Source organism: Macaca nemestrina, chromosome 4, assembly GCF_043159975.1.
Source record: "Macaca nemestrina isolate mMacNem1 chromosome 4, mMacNem.hap1, whole genome shotgun sequence".
In the NCBI taxonomy this organism is placed as follows: domain Eukaryota; kingdom Metazoa; phylum Chordata; class Mammalia; order Primates; family Cercopithecidae; genus Macaca; species Macaca nemestrina.
In genome coordinates, this window is record NC_092128.1 from 173,370,352 (window position 1) to 173,384,150 (window position 13,799).

The window sequence follows — 13,799 nt, forward strand, 5'->3', positions numbered from 1 at the left end:
AAGTTTTGCTCGTTGCCCAGGCTGGAGTGCAGCGACACAACCTCCGCCTCCCCGGTTCAAGCGGTCCTCCTGCCTCAGCCTCCCAAGTAGCTGGGATTACAGGCATGTGCCACCACACCGGGCTAATTTTGTATTTTTAGTAGAGACGGGGTTTCTCCATGTTGGCCAGCCTGGTCTCGAACGCCTGTTCTAGTGATCCGCCTGCCTCAGGTGATCTGCCCGCCTCAGGTGATCTGCCCGTCTTGGTCTCCCAAAGTGTTGAGATTACAGGCGTGAGCCACGGCACCTGGCCGCCTATTAGCTTTTAACAACTATCTCTGAATTCACCCCATTTTGGGTGCAAAGATGCCTGAATTCCTGCATTCACCAACTGGCTACAGACTGATTTATTTATCTGAGTGTGTGTAAGGAGATTATAACTGAACCTAGGTGGAAAGGATCTAGACGTGGAAGCTGTGGGTTCCATGTTGATGCCTTCCCATGGCTCAAACTCAGTGTAGCTGAAAATAACCTTCTGTAGCAGCCAATATGGCTGTTTTAGTTACATCTCACAAAAAAGGATGCTATTTGATTTTCTTTTAATGATGACTTTCTAAGTGTTTATGAATGTAGTATTTCACAAAATAATAAGTTGTCAAAAATATGACTGGTTGTAAATGAGCCAAAATTAAAAGCAAAATGACATCTTTGTGTAGAGCCAAGCAATCTTTAAATAAATTTTCTAAGCATCATCTCCTTATACCTTCAAGCAGACCTGTGAGAGAATTCACTCATAGTCTAAGGTCCTTTTGCATATGAGAAAATAGACTCTCTAAGGGAATCATAGACTTCACAAAAGTGCCATTCCTTTAAAAAGTGAGAATGTTTCACTCTTTCTAAATATATTAAATATGACAGAGGTAAGAAACTGTAGAGATCACCAAATTAAACGTACTGTATCAAGGTGGCACTTGAGATCTAAAAGACTTTATTTTTTTAGATAGGGCCTCACTCTGTTGCCCAGATTGGAGTGCAGTGGTTTGATCACAGCTCATTGCAGCCTTGACCTCAGGGTTCAGGTGATCCTTCTACCTCAGCCTCCTGGGCAGATGCCACATGCCACCATACCTGGTGATATTGAGATCAATCACCATACCTGGTGATATTGAGATCAATAGGCACATGCCACCATACCTGGTGATACTGAGAGGTGACAACGTGCTGGCCGCCCTCGCTCGCTCTCAGTGCCTCCTCCGCCTCGGTGTCAGCTCTGGCCACTCCTGATGAGCCCTTCAGCCGCCGCTGCACTGTGGGAGCCCCTCTCTGGGCGCTGAGGCTGGAGCGGGCTCCCTCTAGTTGCGTTGAGGTGTGGAGGGAGAGGCGCGGGCGGGAACCTGGGCTGCGCGCGGCGCTCGAGGGCCAGCGCGAGTTCCGGGTGGGTGTGGTCTCGGCGGGCCCCGCACTCGGAGCGACCGACAGGCACCGCCGGCTCCGGGGCAGTGAGGGGCTTAGCACCCTAGCTAACAGCTGCGGAGGGGGCACCGGCTACCCCAGCACTTCTGGCATGCCCGCGCCGCGCTCGAATTCTCGCTGGGCCTCAGCCGCCTCCCGGCAGGGCAGGTCTCAGGACCTGCAGCCCGCCATGCCCCAGGACCTGCAGCCCGCCATGCCCGAGCCCCCTCCGCGGTGGGCTCCCGCGCGGCCCGAGCCTCCCCAACGAGCGCCGCAGGGACAGCCCAACGGCTGAGGAGTGCAGGCACAAGGTGAGGGACTAGCGGGCAGCTCTGCCCGCAGGCCTGGCGCGGGATCCACTAGGGGAAGCCAACTGGGCTCCTGAGTCAGGTGGGGACTTGGAGAACTTTTATGTCTAGCTAAAGGATTGTAAATGCACCAATGAGGACCCTGTCAAAACGGACCAATCAGCTCTCTGCAAAATGGACCAATCAGCAGGATGTGAGTGGGGTCAGATAAGGGAATAAAAGCAGGCTGCCTAAGCTGGCGGTGGCAACCTGCTCCAGTCCCCTTCCCCGCTGTGGAAGCTTTATTCTTTCCCGCTTTACAAGAAATCTTGCTGCTGCTCACTCTTTGGGTGCACCGCACCTTTATGAGCTGTAGTACTCACCATGAAGGTCTGCAGCTTTATTCCTGAAGCCAGCAAGACCATGAACCCACCAGGAAGTCCAAACAACTCCAGATGCCTCGCCTTTAAGAGCTGTAACACCCCCCAGGAAGGCATGTAGTTGTGCTCCGTAAGTCAGCTAGACCACAAACTCACCAGAAGAAACTGCAGACATATTTGAACCCCTGAAGGAACAGACTCCAGACATACCATCTTTAAGAACTGTAACACTGTGTCGCCACCCGAATCTCATCTTGAATTGTAGCTGCCATAATTCCTACATGTTGTGGGATGGACCCAGTAGGAGATAATTGAATCATGGGGCAGTTTCCCCCATACTGTTCTCCTGGTAGTGAATGAGTCTCATGAGATCTGACCATTTGATAAGGGGAAACCCTTTTCACTTGGTTCTCACTCTCTTTTGTCTGCTGTCATGTAAGATGTGATGTGCCTTTTGCATTTACCATGATTGTGAGGCCTCCCCAGCCACATGGAACTATGAGTTTGTTAAACCTCTTTTTCTTTATAAATGACCCAGTCTTGGGTATGTCTTTATCAGCAGCCTGAAAATGTATTAATACATCTGGCAAATTTTCTGTTTACTTATGTATTTTTTATTTTTATTTTTTGTAGAGACACGGTTTTGCCATGTTGCCCAGACTGGTCTCGAACTCTTGGGCTAAAGTGATTCACCTGCCTTGGCCTCCTAAAGTGCTGGAATTACAGGCACAAGCCAAGAGGCAGTTTCCACATCATGCAGCAAGCAGAGGATGGAACCCTGGTTCGTAAGTTTCATTTTAATGTGGTTTCAACTGGGTCTTGTGGTCTCATTTTCCCTTTCTTCATCAGCCCTATTTCTTATTCTCCTCCTCCCCGTTGTCGTCACCATCCTCATCACCACTAGATTTCTTGGGTAATAATCATAATTAGTAGACTTTTACTGGGAAATCCAAAGGGATTGAAATAATGAGTGGAAATATGGAAGGTTCTATTCAGCTTTCTGTGACAGAAATTGGAATGACAATGATCTATGCTCCCTGGTGAACTTGATCTAATTTTGTTTATAACTTTCTTTTCTTTTTTTTTTTTTGGGCTCATAATATAATTGCTTTTTTTATTATTAAACTTTAAGTTCTAGAGTACATGTGCAAAATGTGCAGATTTGTTACATATGTATGCATGAGCTATGTTGGTGTGCTGCACCCATCAACTCATCATTTATATCAGGTATATCTCCTAATGCTATCCCTCCCCTGCTTCCCCCACCCCACGACAGGCCCTGGTGTGTGATATTCCCCGCCCTGTGTCCAAGTGTTCTCATTGTTCAATTCCCATCTATGAGTGAGAACATGCAGTGGTTGGTTTTTCGTCCTTGTGAAGTTTGCTGAGAATGATGGTTTCCAGCTGCATCCATGTCCCTACAAAGGACATGAACTCATCCTTTTTTATGGATGCATAGTATGCCATGGTGTATATGTGCCACATTTTCTTAATCCAGTCTATCATTCATGGACATTTGGGTTGGTTCCAAGTCTTTGCTATTGTGAATAGTGCCTCAATAAATATATTGTGCGTGTGTCTTTATAGCAGCATGATTTATAATCCTTTGGGTATATATCCAGTAATGGGATGGCTGGGTCAAATGGTGTTTCTAGTTCTAGATCCTTGAGGAATCGCCACACTGTCTTCCACAATGGTTGCACTAGTTTACAGTCCCACCGACAGTGTAAAAGTGTTGCTATTTCTCCACATCCTCTCCAGCACCTGTTGTTTCCTGACTTTTTAATGATCACCATTCTAACTGGTGTGAGATGGTATCTCATTGTGGTTTTGATTTGCATTTCTCTGATGGCCAGTGATGATGAGCGGTTTTCCATGTGTCTGTTGGCTGCATAAATGTCTTGTTTCGTAATTTTAAAAAGTTATAATTCAACTTAGGTCTATATACCAAATTCTCACCTGTGAGTTTCTGCCATCTTAGAGATCTAGAACACAGACACAAATAGCATTAACATTAAAGAATACTTTCTGGCTAAGCCAAAGCCATCTTGGATTAATGGAAATGATGTGCCTATTTTAGATATAAAAGTGGTTCTCTGGCCTCTGGAAATACTCTAGTTAGAAAAGCAAACTACCTTTTAAAGACTAATCAGTGATAGTTTCAATAATAATTACACAATTATATAGTGAAGCATGCTTACACAGCTGGTAGTTATAATGTTGGAGACAATAAATTTGCAATATCAAAACTGGTTCTGAAGTTAAAAAGATTAATATCTAACTTCAGGATGAAATAATGATAAATTTATCATCATATTGTAAACTCTATCATTATATCGTTATAAACTTCATCATTATATTTCAAGAAACTATCCCAATGCCATATTAAAGTTTCTCTAGAAATGGCCAGCCCAAATCCCTGAGTCTTTTGCAACATTTTGAATTTACCAGGATTAAGGTAGGTTTCTCCCTGTATTCCAGCAATTCAGGAACAGTAATTCCAAATCTCCAGTTCCCTACAAAGGCGGTCCTGCTGTCTACCAGATTTCTATTAGATCTCTCGTGGGCTTTGCCTCTACAATGGTGTGGGTTTCCACTGCTGCCTTCCCCGTTTGATCTGTTACACTCATTAGCTCTGCGAGTCTTGAGTCTGGGGGTTCAGGTCTTAAGTTCCTGCTGCCCAAGCAACTGTATTTCCAGAAATTATCAGCCATCTAGCTACTGATCAGCATGTGGTTCTGACTTCCAGGAATTACTGTATTCAGTTTCCCAGGAAACTCATCATGAATCATTTATATGCAATTGATTTTATCAATTTTTATTTATTTATTCTTGTCACTTTAGTGATTACAGATAACAACTTTGTTCTCCCCAAACTTAACTCCTGTATTTTTCATTAGTCATGCCTCAGTAGCATTTTGTCACATCTCAAAATAGGATTCATCTGGCTCTGTTCTTAGGGAATGCATGATGAAAAAATGTTTTATTATATTTTTCAAGGAAAATGCATCCATTCATGGGCTACCCTATAATGAGAACATTTTAAAACAATTTTTTGAAATACAGTTTCTGTTCCTCTGAATTTACCATTTATCTGGTTTAATCGATATTAACCAAATAATTATTTAATTACAATAGTTATTAAAGCTGTGAATAAGCAGCCTCAACATATAAGAACACTTAACAAAGAGATGTCACCTATTTAGAAGTCAGCAAAGGTTCCCAAAGAAAGTATCCTATCAGCTGAATCTAGATAGTGAGTAAAAATAGCTTGATTGGGGTGAGAAACTGGAATAAGCATATGCAATTAGAAGGTGCTTTGCACTAATTTGAATGAAAAAGATAAAAAGCTATGATTAGTGATATCCAATCATCAGACTATATGTACTCATTGTACATTGCAAGTTCTGTCTCACGTTTCTACATAAACCCTCTTTTACTGTAAACCAACTAAATTTCAGTTCTTCCCTAAATACAAAATATGCGGTTTTTTTTTTTTTTCTCTCTGCTTTGGTCATTTTACTTCACCTTCTCATACTTCCCTTAGCTATTCTCATAGTTCTTGTGATTTTGATATTCAAGATAGCCCCAACTTTTAGATACATGTTTAAAAGTTCTTCTGAAATTGGCGCTAAACTGAATTAGAATGAAATTTAAAGAGTGAGGTAGTCAGGATACGATGGTATAGTGAATGTGGTGATCTTGAATAGGAGAAATTCAATTAATCTGCTGTGTGTAAATACCCCACTTTCCGAGCTGAGAGAGTTTGAAAATGGAGTTCTCAGGCTCCCTGGGGATGGCAGAGGAGGCATGTTGTTGCAGATGCCTTCTAAGTTAACTCAATTAATAATATCAATCATCTTTTACATGTCTTCCTGGTCAGATATTACTCGGTACTATAAACAATAGGCACTTAAAACCAAAAATATACATATTTATTAATTGTCATGAACAAACACAAAGGTAGCACACTACACACTCATACATACACACGCAAATCAACTATATTGCACATTCCCACATTTCTAGTCAACATTGAACTATTGGTCTTACAATGAAACAGCAAAAAATAATAATAACAGGAAGTGAGTGGTAAAACATTCTAGTCACAGGTGCAACTGCTCACATCGAAAATCCTAAGTAAGCTATAAAATTACTATAGAAATATCGATTTTGTCTATACAAATGAAAAGCATATGAAAAATTAAGTTTAAAAATATATTGTAATAATATCAAAACATATCATTTGTGGAATACATTTCAAGATCTTGAGTCATATCATGGATCTATAAATTTAGGGATAATTTTTATTATCTCGAATTCACGGATCCAACACATTCCAAACAAAAGTGCCAAAATTGCCAAAAATTGAAAAATCAACTGAAATGTATAAAGTTTAATGGAGGAAGAATAGGCAACACAATCTTAAAAAGGGGGAAATAAAACAGAAAGATGTATATTAAAATATTGTACTGGAATTAAGTATAGATAATTAAATTAGTGGAACAAAATAGAGTTATGCAACAGATCCACATGTGTGCTACTTATTTTTTTACAAAGATGTGAAATCAATTCGAATGTAAAAAAATGTCTTTTCAACAGATGGTATTAGAGTCACTGATATGTGTCAGTATCCAGGCATCTGGAGCACCCACTCTCCTGGATTAGGAGTTTAGGGCACCCTTCCTATCTTTGCAGAGATCTTGAGATTAAGGAGCTTTTCCACCTCCATACCTGACCCATCTCTGAGTGTTTGGTGTCTGCCGACAGAATTCTCCCTCAAGGCTGGTGCTTGTGCCTGTTATCAGGGGACCTGTGGGCAGAACTGCCAAGTCTGGACCTGCCCATCTTGACCGCTGCTCCCATGGAGCTGAGCAGGGAGCTCAAACCAGTGTGCACTCCACAAATCAGCCCATTGGCTAAGGGAACAGAGAGCTTCTCTCAGTAAACAAGGATCAGGTTATATACCTAGCCACGTGGGCTGCAACTGGCTGTTTTCCATCGGCGCCATCTACTGACGTGCAAATCAAACCACACAGTCCAATATAAAACATGCCAACAGAGTGCATAGGGCTGTAGGAGCAAAGCCAAAAACCCTACCCAGCATTCTCTACAGTCGCACCCCCTAAGGAGGTAGGAAGGGGAAAGGGAGAGAAAAACAGAGAAATAAAGAAAAAGAAAAAATACTACTCCCCACAAAAATAATTACAATAATTAGAAGTACCAATGTTTCCAGATGAGAAGAAACTAGCACAAGAATTCTGGCACCATGAAAAATCTGTAATGACACCACGAAAGGATTACACTAGCTCTGCAGCAATGATCCTTAGCCAAAATGGAAACTCAGAATTGATAGATAAAGAATTCAAAGCATGGATGGCAAGGAAGCTCAATGAGATCCAAGACAAGGTTGAAAATCAACAGAAAGAAACTTTTCCTTTTGTGGGATAGATCTTTGTCTACCCCTTTACTTTGGGCCTAGGGGTGTCATAATGTGTGTGAGGGGTCTCTTAAACACAGCAAATTAATATTCTTTTTTATATTCAATTTGCCATTCTGTGCCATTCAAATGACACATTAGGCCATTCATTTACATTCAAGGTTAATTTTGATATGTGAAGTTTTTATCCTATCATGAAGCTGTTAGCTGGCTGCTTTGTTGATACTCTATTCTGTGGTTGTTTTATAGGGTCTGTAAGCTATGTACTTAAATATGTGTTTGTGGCAGCATTCCCCCCCCCCCCCCCGCCACGTTTAGAACTCCTTTAAGCTGTCTTGTAAGGCTGTTCTAGTGGTAATAAATTCTGTTTGAGTTTGCTTGTCTGGCAGATTTCATTCCTCCTTTCCTTATGAAGCTTAGTTTGTCTTAACAGAAAATCCTTGATTGGAATTTCTTGTCTTTAAGAATGCTTAAAATAGGCCCCTAATCTCGCTTGTAAGGTTCTGCTGAAAAGTCCACTGTTAGCCTGATGGAGTTCTCTTTGTACATGATCTGACTTTTTTCTCTGGTTGCCTTTAAAAAATTTTGTTTAGTATTGGCCTTGGACAGTCTGGTGACTATATGCCTTGGTGACATTCATTTTGTAGTGCAAATTACAGGTGTTCTCTGGATTTCTTGTATCGTAATATCTATCTCTCAGTCAACATTAGGGAAATTTTATTAATTGATTCCCTCAAATAGGTTTTTCAGGTTGTTTACTTTTTCTTCTTCTCTCTCAGGAATACTAATAATTTATAGGACTTGTCACTTTACATAGTCCCATATTTCTCAAAGACTTCAATTTTTTAAAAACTCTTCTTTTTAAATTTTTGTCTACCTAGGAGAGTTCAATATTCAAGCTCTGAAATTATTTCTTCTGCTTGGCTCAGTCTATTGATAAAGCTTTAAATGGTGTTTTAAAATTCCTTAAGTGAGTTTCTCATTTCAAGAAGCTCTGACTTATTTCTTTTTAAGATGTTAACTCTTTCTTCATTTCTTCATTTCCTGGATTACTACAGAATAGTCTACCCAACTACTACAGAATATGTATTATTCTTTTCTGCACACACAACGTATTGCAAGATTGACCATATGCTTGGGCATAAAATAAGTCTCAATAAATTAAAAAAAGAGAACTCATTTCACCATACTCTCAGACCACAGTGCAATAAAAATGGAAATTAACATGAAGACTATCTCTCAAAACCACACAATTGCCTTGCAATTAAACAGCTGAATGACTTAGGGGTTAAAAAATGAAATCAAGGCAGAATTTAAAAATTCTTTGAAATGAATGAAAATGGAGACACAACATACCAAAATCTTTGGGATGCAGCAAAAGCAGTGTTCACAGGAAAGTTTATAGAGCAAAATGCCTACCTCAAAAAGTTATAAAGATCTCAAATTAAAGATTTAGCATCACACCCAGAGAAACTAGGAAAACAATAATAAACTAATCACAAACCTAGCAGAAGAAAAGAAACAAGCAATATCAAAGCACACATGGAAAAAAATTGAGACCTGAATATTGATACAAAGAATCAATTAAACAAAAAGTTGGTTCTTGGGAAGGATAAACAAGATAATTCTAACTAGTGATCAATAGATCACTAGTTAGTTAGTTAGATTAGTTAGTTTTTAGTTAGATTAACAAAAAATAGAAGAGATAAGATTCAAATAAACATGATCAGAAATGAAAAAGGTGACATTACAATGAATCTCACACAGACACAAAAGATCCTCAGAGACTATTACAAATACCTCTATTGAATCAGGAAGAAATTGAAACTCTGGAGAGATGAATATTGAGTTCTGAAATTGAATAAATAATAAAAAAACTACCAACCAACCAACCAACCAAAAAAAAAAAAAGAAAAAAAAAAAAAGCTCAGTACCAGATGGATTTACAGCTGAATTCTACCAGATGTACAATCAAGAGCTGGTCCCAATTCTATTGAAACTATTCCCAAAACTTGAAGAGGAGGGACTCCTCCCTAACTCATTCTATTAAGTCAGCATCAGCCTGATATAAAACATGGCAGAAACAAAATCAGAAAAGACAATTACAGTCCAATATTCCTAATAAAATAAACACAAAAAAACTTAACAAAACATTACCAAACAGAATCCAATAGCATATCAAAAAGTTAATTTACAGTGATCAAATAGGCTTTATTCCTGGAATGTAATGTTGTGTAACCAGGCGACCCCAATGTAATTATAAGTATGAAGTGGGAGGTAAAGGCAGAAAAGTAGGTCTAAGTGATGCACTATGAGAATGATTGGACCCACCACTACTGTCTTTGGAGACAGAGGAATGGGGCCATGAACTAAAAAATGTAGGTGGCCTCTAGAACATCCATCTCCAAACTTTTTGGTACCAGGGACAGGTTTCCTGAAAGAGTTTTTCCACAGAATGGAGGAGAGGGGAGGGATGGTTTTGGAATGATTCAAGAACATTCCATTTATTGTGCACTTTGTTTCTATTATTAATACATTGTAATATATCATGAAATAACACAAATACAACTCACCATAATGTAGAATCAGTGGGAGACCTGGGCTTGTTTTTCTGCACCTAGATGGTCCCGTATTCAGATGATGGAAGCCAGATCATCAGGCATTAGATTCTCATAAGGAACCTGCAACCAAGATCTCTTGCATGTGCAGTTCACAACAGGGTTTGTGCTCTGATGAGAATCTAATGCTGCCGCTGATCTGACAGAAGATAGAGCTCAGACAGTAACCATTGCTCAACGTTCACTCACCTCCTGCTGTGCTGCCTGGTTCCTAACATGCCATGGACCAGTACCAGTTCATGGCCCAGAGGTTGACGACCTCTGCTCTAGAATCTATAAAAAGCAAGGAAATAGATTCTCCCTTAGAGCCTCTGGAAAGAAACTCAGCCCTGCCAATATACTTTGATTTAGCCCGGTGAGGTCATCAGATTCATCAGATTTTGACCTATAGAATTAAAAGATAATAAATTTGTATTGCTTACAACTGTAAGTTTAATGTAATTTGCGATGGCAGTAATAGGAAACCAAGATTAGAGTGTATTCCTGAAAGCCAGAAGACCATTCCTGCATCTGCAATTTGGAGACAATAATAGAGAAGACCTCAGCCTGGCCAAGAAGCTATAGGTGCTCCTCATTAAACCCTTGCCATTGCCTATGTTTTGGGGAGCATAAGGCTTGATCATTACTCTTGGGTAAATATTATGAGCATGGCACTAACTAGAATCACTAAAATTTAAAAAATCAATGAAATTATTAAAAGTACTGAGTTTATAGAGGATGTCACAATTTGTCATTTTAATTTTTGTAACTCAATCACTGATAATTTTTCCTATGCATTTTCTTTCATTGTTCCTTATTTCTCTCCTCTAACAATATAAGCACCATGACTATTTCCTAAATTGATGGAGGAGAAGGAGGAGGGAGAGAAGAAGAGGAAAATAGGGAGCAAATGAGGGAAGTGAGGCAACAAGAGAAAATGTCACAGCTGGACAGATCCAATAAAATAAATTGGGTGGAATAAAGTAGTTCTACTCACAGCTCTACAATAACTTGCTGAGCAACATTTTAAAATTCTATCCAGTGGTGCTGTTTCCATTTCCACCTCTGTAGAATAAGGATGTTGAAGTTGATGAACTCTACAGTTCTCTTTGTATTTCATATTTTATTGCATTAGCAGTAAAAGAGGAAGTAAAGAGAACATGATGAGATGACTGTGATATACTTATGACTAAGGTTTTTTGCCAAGTATCTAATACTCTGCATTCTATTTCTAATTTCAGAGACTGTTCGAAGATCTTATAAAATAAAGAATAGGAAAATACTTGAACATTGCTTGTTTTATATAAATATTATGTCTCCCATTACCATCATATTGCCTTAGTACTTTACTTTTTATAACACTTGGATGTAAGAAAGCAGAACAGCATAAGTACAGCCTATTCAATTTTATTTCAAGATACAACAAAAAATCATTTTTGATGATAGTAAAGGCTTCAGAGTTTTCAATTAGATTAGATATTTTGGCAAAGAACCCAGGTACGACTAACACCTGCTGAGCCTACTTCCTTCCCATCAACGTTTGTTGCCTGCCTTTTTAAACAAATGGAGATCATTTGAGCAGATTGAAAATAGTAATTGGGGTACTGGGATTTAGCTAATTAAAAATAAGTGATACTGCTGCACTGTCATTACCTTATGCTCATAGGTGCTCTTTTCTAAACATTTACATCCATGTGTTAGTCTTACATTTTAATACACTTCATGAACAGTCCTAATCATATAAATAAAAATTTTGTTCATGTACTCTTCAAACTTTTCTGATACATTCTGTCCTTAGACATGCATGGCATATTCAAGGAGTGAACAAAGATAGTCAATGCTTTTTATATTATCTCAGTAACTTACTTTTCATAACACTGATGTGAGAGAGCAGAACAATGTAAGTACAGCCTATCCAATTTTATTTCAGGATGCAACCCAAACAATCATTTTTGATGATTTTGATGAAAGGCTATCATCAAAAATGATAGCAAAGGCTATCTTAACTATCCTAACAAGGGTACTTAAGAGAAAGGCTATCCTTGGAAACTGTGAGAATCCCAGAAACTCCTGCTTAAAGAGGAGGAAAATATCTAAAACCCAACCAAAATTAGTGCAGAGACACCATAATCTGGGCATTGCAAAGCCCATTACTAGAAGCAGTGACAATGCACATCCTAGTCAATGCTTTACTAATAAATAATATTAACAGCACGTTTGGACAGAAGAATGAAGAGTTTATTAAAATAAAATCTTTTTCATTTATCTCTTTTGGAAAGAAATACAAAACTATAAATTGTATCTATAATGCAGTTTGGATCATTCATTGATCCAATGGCTTCAGATATCTGAATTATAGAATCCATGCCTTTCCTTCCCAGAGTTATAGATCCAGATTGATCCAGTTATAGATCAGTCATTGATCCAAACTGCAGTTTGACAGAACTAACATACAAGCCAGTTTTTGAAGACTGGAAAGTAAAGTAGACCTGGTGATCAATAATATTAGAATACTTCTCAAAAGAGGAAATTAATAGATGACTTTATACTAAAGATACGCATTTCTCAAATGGGTTTGAGCAGTCACATTAGTCAGTAGAAACCAGATCTACAGAATGGCTGATAACAAGATGAATGGAACCACCTCCTAAATGGGTAGCAGAATCTGGATCTATAACTCTGGGAAGGGAAGACATGGATTCTATAATTCAGATATCTGAAGCCATTGGATCCACAACCCAATGAGGAGCAGCTCCTGGATCCACAGCTCGGGGAGCAGCAGCTATTGGATCCAAAACTCCGAGATCCAACGTGCATAGTCGGGCAGGAATTGCAGAGCATGTGGGTCTTGGGGTAGTAGCAGGAGGTCTGGCAGGGGCTGAACTCCACACAGGATGTCTGACAGCTGTTGGGCCTCCAGCAGGTCTCCTGACAGCCCCTATAGAGAGAGGAACCCAGCTGGCAGGTGCTGGGAGAACAGAGATCAGTGCTGTAGACCAGGTTGCTGGGGTAGGAAGAGCCACAGGAAGATCCTGGGTAGCGCAGGTAGCCCCCACAGGAGCAGGCGGGGAAGCTTCCAGAGCAGCAGTTGTAGGACATGTTGACGGGAGATGTGAGTTCAGCTGAGTGTCCCTGGGAAGACTCTGAGTTTTAATGTTGCATCCTGGACAGTGCCATTTATATTCTCTCAGCAATAGGTGTGGTGCCCAACAGAGTCATCCTTCACATTTTTGTGCTCCCTCATTTACATATGTGTAACTGAGCAATCTTGTCTGTAATTGCATCTGAATAGTTTTCCACATGTTGTATTTATGGGTGCTATAATTTTGGTGTTATAACACAAAGTCAATGAACTGCACTTACGTCAGAAATGCTATGACTGTTTTGTATTAATGCTTATTTTATTATGTCTAGGAAGGCACCTCCTTTTCCTCCTAGCATAATTTTCATGTGTCTTGTTATTGGCTGTTATGGGCCAATCGTTTTCCCTAAACAGTGAGAAATGAGATAAAGTTACGTGTCTTTTTTTGTCAATGGATTAGAGATACAACTTTGGCCTTAATGAGAAACCTGCTAAAAACTAAACCTACTTATCACCATCCTTTCTCATTCTACAAAAGTTTCCTTCATCTATTGCGTACTACTACCCACTGTGTCTCACATC

General features: G+C 39.6%; 2 protein-coding genes and 1 non-coding gene across 8 annotated transcripts in view; 1 reads left to right on the forward strand and 2 right to left on the reverse strand.

The window, feature by feature from the left end:
* The window catches only part of LOC105472759 (uncharacterized), a 28,964-nt gene extending 27,340 nt beyond the window's left edge, over positions 1-1,624 (reverse strand). Inside the window, exon 1 of the transcript XR_011622781.1 lies at positions 1,174-1,624. This is a non-coding gene — a transcript (uncharacterized protein). The remainder of the gene's footprint in view (positions 1-1,173) is intronic.
* Positions 1,625-1,629: 5 nt separating this feature from the next.
* The window catches only part of LOC112425049 (keratin associated protein 13-4), a 179,750-nt gene continuing 167,580 nt past the window's right edge, over positions 1,630-13,799 (forward strand). For 3 of the 6 annotated variants that reach the window (XR_011622775.1, XR_011622777.1, XM_071095583.1), the window contains exons 1-2: positions 1,630-1,742; positions 2,732-2,883. The gene's annotated coding sequence lies outside the window, so the exon portion shown is untranslated. The remainder of the gene's footprint in view (positions 1,743-2,731; positions 2,884-13,799) is intronic. The other 3 variants (XR_011622774.1, XR_011622776.1, XM_071095582.1) reach the window with 1 other exon arrangement.
* Positions 12,717-13,303, reverse strand: LOC105472749 (keratin associated protein 13-3). The gene has a single exon (XM_011726275.2). It carries the CDS (start codon positions 13,232-13,234, stop codon positions 12,728-12,730), a length of 507 nt encoding a protein of 168 aa, XP_011724577.2. The 5' UTR covers positions 13,235-13,303; the 3' UTR covers positions 12,717-12,727.